The 6,000-nt window shown below is 42.2% G+C and overlaps 1 protein-coding gene across 1 annotated transcript in view; it reads right to left on the minus strand.

Annotated features, from left to right (window-relative positions):
- The window catches only part of LOC133141555 (collagen alpha-2(XI) chain-like), a 79,221-nt gene extending 73,623 nt beyond the window's left edge, over positions 1-5,598 (minus strand). Inside the window, exon 1 of the mRNA XM_061262124.1 lies at positions 5,413-5,598. Coding sequence (XP_061118108.1) covers positions 5,413-5,539 — 127 coding nt within the window. The 5' untranslated portion in view covers positions 5,540-5,598. The remainder of the gene's footprint in view (positions 1-5,412) is intronic.
- Positions 5,599-6,000: the final 402 nt, after the last annotated feature.

Raw genomic sequence — 6,000 nt, forward strand, 5'->3', positions numbered from 1 at the left:
CAACTGGGGAAGTGAATGAGCTCAAAAACTCCAAAAGAGGAGAAGAGGGAGAGACGGCCACTTTCCTTCTCTGGAGAACCGCTTATTAAATAAACTTTTACGAGTGACCCCCTGACCCCTGATTTCTGAACTCAAAGGAGACACAGACCTGGAACCTTTCTGGCACCTCATCACCATTCCAGTAAGGGAAAGAGGGGAGGGGAACATTCCTTCCAACTGCCCTGATACTTTACGCACAACATTGTCCGGCCGTGCATTAAGAAAGTACTGCACTGCATGCACACAATGGGACACAGATGAAGCTTACTCCTGGATGAAATTGAGTTTTGTGTGGAGAATATCCATTCAAAATGGAATTTACTCTCGCAGATCGCTACACAGCTCTGCGTCCTTGCGTGCCGCAGTGTCTGCAGGCCTTTGTTTCAACTGTGTGCTACACGGTAGCACGGTAGGAGCAAATACCTGCAGACACTGCGGCCCGCAGGACGTGGAGTAGAGTAGCGCTGGTCTAGCAGTAATAATAGCAGCTGAATCTGTGTCTGTATGTATCCAGCCCTATATGTAGCTCTATGAAAGACAAAATGACAGGGCATTTATAGTATACAATTGAGTTCCACTTAAATAAGAACATTGTATCATTCTTTTGGGGGTAACAAAGCAAAGCAAAGTCACAGAGCACTAGGCTTCAGGCAATCGCGTTTTCCCATGAGCCCACAGTGCAATAGGACTGGCAGTTGCTACCACATTAAGTCCTGAAAATAAGGCTTCTCATCCCTGACATTGTTGGCGGAATCGGTGTTACTTTTTGCTATTCGCCTATGATTGTTTCATGTTCTAACTTCTTTGTATCAGTCCATTATATTTGTTCATGTCAATTCTTCCCTCAGGTGAGAAATATGCCGCTCGAGTAGCCTACGGCCCAATCTGCACTGCTATAGGCTCATTTCTGCATACACCGCCACTTTTACGGGAACACGCACAGCCCTCGGTTAACAAAGCTGTCTTCAATTAGCAAGTTGGTAACCACCTTCGTAGTACCAGCTAAGCCCAATAGCAGGTTTTGCCCGTAGTACCAGCTCAGCCCGTTTGGTTTTGTGAAGCCATGTTATGCAAAGAAACCCTGGGTATGTAACACTCCCATTGTAGTACCCCCCACTGGTGTCTCAAAACTGTACCGCCTGCAGACAGAACCCTAGGCTTTTTACGTATGATCTTAAACTGATCCGATGAGCCAAATCTAGACTTAAAGGTACAATAGGTAAGATTTTTGTGTTAAAACATTGCTACAAGACCATTGTAAATCCCTTCCTATCATTGACAGGCTCACTGACATGTTGACTCACCCTCTACCTGTGTTTACAGTCCTTCAATTCGGGTTTTAACATATACAGTTGATGGGCTGGCCCTCTGTAATAAAACATTGTATAGCTGTACAATAATTCAAGCTCATTGGTTGAAAATTTGTTCTAATTGCCACAGCCAATGGTGTTTCAACATCAGCACGTTCACAGAGAAGGGGTGGGTTAAATATTGTGGTTTGAGCATGTTTGTTGCTGCAATTCCTCTCTTAACCGTTAGAAGTCCGAAATTACGTATTGTACCTTTATGAATAACGGATCCCTGAATACACTGTGCATATCCACCTCAGCCAAAAACTGTCATTAAACTAATCTTAATGAATGATGCCAATCCACAATCAAGATTCATGCTGTGTATACTGTCCTCCCCTGTAACCTACAGTAAACGCTGGCCATCTTTTAGGAATTTCCTGCAGGGGTCCATCATTGTACCAAATGGATAAATCTCTTTTTTTTCTTTTTGGAAAGGAAATTCACTGTAAAATAGCCATGACGAAGGCAGGAAATAAATGTTAACACATCAACTGCAACACTTTAAAAAACGGGTTCAGGTGACATATCTGGAGTTGGATGACGGTCAGGTGTGCATGTTGGCGGATTTGTGTATGAGAGTGAAGTTTACCTGTGGTGCAAGCCGGTCTCCATGCTACCAAAGCCAAGAATTTGCCACAGCAAAACCAATTAACGAGTATGCTGGGGATGCATGTTGGGTTCAGCCATGCCAGCTGCGTCAAAGGCTACGTAAATAACTCCCACATTCACGCCTTGAGGCGAGATACTTTTACATCTAGGTCACAGATCATAACTACTGCAGGACCCCCACTCATGAATCCGTCACTGAAATTACTCAAATGCTGCAGAAGGGGTCTGGTCTAATTCACTCGCTTAAGAAAGCTGTGTGTGTGCAGAACCTGTCCGTTTTTTGTTTTAATTACAGCAGAAATTATTAATAAAAATACAAAAATTACGACAGAGAGAGAGCCTTACGGTGCTTGATTACACAGCTGCCCAGGGAGCTATTATCTTTACATTACATAATCTCTCATCTATTCGGTGTTTAAAAAAACACAATACAAAACAGCACTGTTTAAAGAAGGCTTTCACGCTCTGCAACCAATATGGAGTCTGGGGACCTGCTAGTAACCTGACTCACTACACCCCCCCCTTCCCCTCACGCCTTCTCATTCACTGCAATCAAAACACACAGCCAAAGCATGAATTCCTTCCTGGGCCAGAGAATTAAATATGTTTGAGGTCCAGAAAATTACCCCATCTGCAGAAGAGAACTGAAGAGAAGTTACTGTAGGTTAAAATGCCATACCCTTCAATCACGATTCCATCCCCCCTTCATCAGAAACATCTTCACCTGAGAGGACAGGCCAGACATCTAGAGGGATGAAAATCTATGGACGAGGTTAACCCTCGGATATATCCTGCCTACGTCCTACTTTCTAGAAAGCTTTTCAACAAAATGTAGCCGGGCTTTCACCTGAATACCTAGACAGCGTTTTACCAACTTCTGACAACAGAAATGTTCACTGGGATGCTCTTGCTGTCACACAGGGGGCCATGAGGCACAAGGAGGACCACACAGGCAAACATCACCACTCCAAATTCAGAGAGGATAAAATTAAAAAAGAAGGTAAACAATCTTTGAAAAAACAAAGCCAGTGAAACACTTCTGTAACATGTCAGAGTCTTTATGTGAAAATTGTATTTTGAAACCTCAGATTTTCAAGTCTCCATAAAAGACTCTTAAAACAACTTGATTCTGAATATGGGGTGAGCTACTCGCAATTCTTTTTTACAATTTCTGTGATGGCTGCCTTACCAAGCCCGACCCCCAAAGCAGAAGGCAAACAACACAGATTTTATTAGAACAAACAGCAGTCAAGTCAATTACCAGGCATTTGCATTCATTTCTCTCCATATATGGCAAGACTTTGGAGCCAGAAAAGGTTATGTGTTAGAGCTGAGCCTTATGACGTGAATTCCTCAGGTACTGGGGATTGGGGATGAGTAGCACTTGAATTGAATAGCTGTGGGAAGCAACCCAATTGGATTGTTTACTGACACTACGTGCAGTCTGGTGCACGTTCCCCACAGATCTTCCTGAGCACGGCACCAGCATTGATGAAGCAAGGGAATATGCTCAGGCACAAGTTCAAACATTCCCTTGGAGGATGAAGGGGTTGAGGAACTCAAGAGGAACGAGTAAACATTGAGCTGTCAGTCAATAGCATACAGTATTTACTGTAAAGCAGAATGCAGATGCTTTTTCTTTTGTTCTGCTGTGTTTCCCTGTGAAATTCTGACCCCAATAATGGCACCCTTTGATCTCGGCTGACCGGCGTGTTTTGGCTTATGCTGGGGCCAGATGGCCACAGAATCTCTGGAGGTGCCAAAGTCGCTGCATGAACGCAACGCCTCTGTTTACTCTCCTGTGAAACGAACCGGAGGGGTCAGCGGCGAGGACGTGAAGGAAAGGCCTGGATTCACAGCTTCTACTCAGACCCACGTGTTTCATTTCATTGCTTTAATCGCCATTTCACTCCAAAGCAATCGCAGTCAAAAATCTAGCTCCCCAAAGATAAAAAACTAAACATATTTGGAAGTCAATGTAAATAATAAATTGTAACATTTTTAATTGGAAGCCAATCGACTTCTAAACCTTGGGTCGAGATCACTAGGTCACCGAGTTGGAAAAACCAAAATGGCAAAATGCAAGCCCATAAAGTATGCATGAAAAAATGTGGTGATATAGCAAAATATAACAGTCTTCTGTGGTCCAGCCCTTCCTGTACATACTGTACATAGCACTCCATGGCTAAGCTCCAGCTCGCACCAAGAGGACATACAGAGGCCTGTAACTAATACACCCTCATCGGGTTGTAATTTGTGTACAAAGGCAGAGCTCAGCTTGTCTTGGCTGTAACCAGTCCCTTTCTCAGCACATCTACTGAAGAGTGTCAGGGATCCCCAGCACAAGTTTTTCTGATTAGCCATTTCCCTTCACAGCAAATTTGAGCAAAGAATATGACCGTTTTGAAGGTGTGACAAATATAAGATATGAGTTAGTAATTGGAGAAATTAAAAAAATCAGAGTGACTGATTTATGCCTCGCTTGTGCTCAGTGGTCATTGAGCAGACTTTTGTTTAAACCCCAGAGAATTAGCAGATACAAAAAAAATCTGCACTGACACTAAGACATTTAAAAAGATTAGAATCTCTTCAGCATTCCAGGGATATTGGACAGACTTGCCTTGCCACCAACTCGCAAGAAATGTAGCCAACTTAATTGCTTTCACATGATATCCCCCTCTAAACTATGCAGTTAGTCAACAAGAGAAAACGCACTTGAGACAGGGATATCCAAACTCGTGTATGGAAATAAACGGACAGGCGAATTCACAGAGAAAGAGACAAATAACCATTTTCTATTTCTTGAACCCATTGTCTGTTTTTACATAACTCGGAGGACATGCGAACGATGTGAACATTCGGCACCTGACGCCTTTTAAGTATAAATATTATACAACAGCGTCTCCAGGAGGCAAAAACATAGACCAAAAGTTTAGAGATAACGAAGTCATTCACAACAGTATCGCTGTACATAGACAATAAAAACGGTATGGCACGTAGTAGCAACATACATCCTGAGCGATTAAAATAAGTAGGCCTACCTACCCGCGTCAAAGACGCAGGTTTAAATTATTTGGGACTTCATAATCTCACAACTAATATCATTCACGAAGCAGTAGGTTCAAGCGCAGATGCATCTTTCTTTGCAAACGGCATACTTCAAGGTAACGTGTGCGGGTTACCAAGATCATTCGAACACATTTTACCTACTTTACTTATTACTGCATTTCAACGTAATAGCCTACATGTACAAAGGCAAACATGTTAATCACACAGGAATATATACTTGATCAGATAATTGGTATTTTGATGCATTTTATTATAAAAAAAAAAACAACAACTTTATTTTAAAGCCATTAACTTTTTTGTGTGTCTCAAAGAACAGCATTTGGAGCAAGTGAGTTCTCCTTACCGGTCAAAGGCGTCCCGGACCCAGTCTCGACGGGTTCTATCTGTCCAACATCGGTAGAGGCATTAATTTTGGTTAACGCCAGGAATAAAATGACCAATTCTATCGTACTGAATAAAATGCTTCCCATTGCAAAAAATAAAAAACAAACAAATACAAAATCAATGAAAACAAGGACGACCGGAAATCATTGAGCTGCAAAGATACACTCGTGCATTCTCCATAGAAACGATGCGTTTATTGTTTTACGCTGGAACAAGTCGAGCAACTTAATTTCAAAATAAGTTGTGTTAAAATGGAAACACAATTCAATGCAACTACAATAGGCTCATATGTTCGTTTATTCTTTCAATTATACTTCGAGTGGTAGTTATGATCCTTTCAGCACATATTTCTGCAGCCTTTTCTGCATAACTCATGCATCATTTATTCTTCAACAAGCGCACCATCAGCTCGCGCACTCCTGGATATATTTACTGTGGTCCCCGCCCCCGCCCTTCCTTCAGGCCAATGAAACTCAATGATTCCTCAGCGGTAGGTTAACGTTTTCGATAACTATTGTAACCAAATACGAAGACGTTTTATGAAAAC

Source organism: Conger conger, chromosome 12 (genome assembly GCF_963514075.1).
Source record: "Conger conger chromosome 12, fConCon1.1, whole genome shotgun sequence".
Taxonomy (NCBI): domain Eukaryota; kingdom Metazoa; phylum Chordata; class Actinopteri; order Anguilliformes; family Congridae; genus Conger; species Conger conger.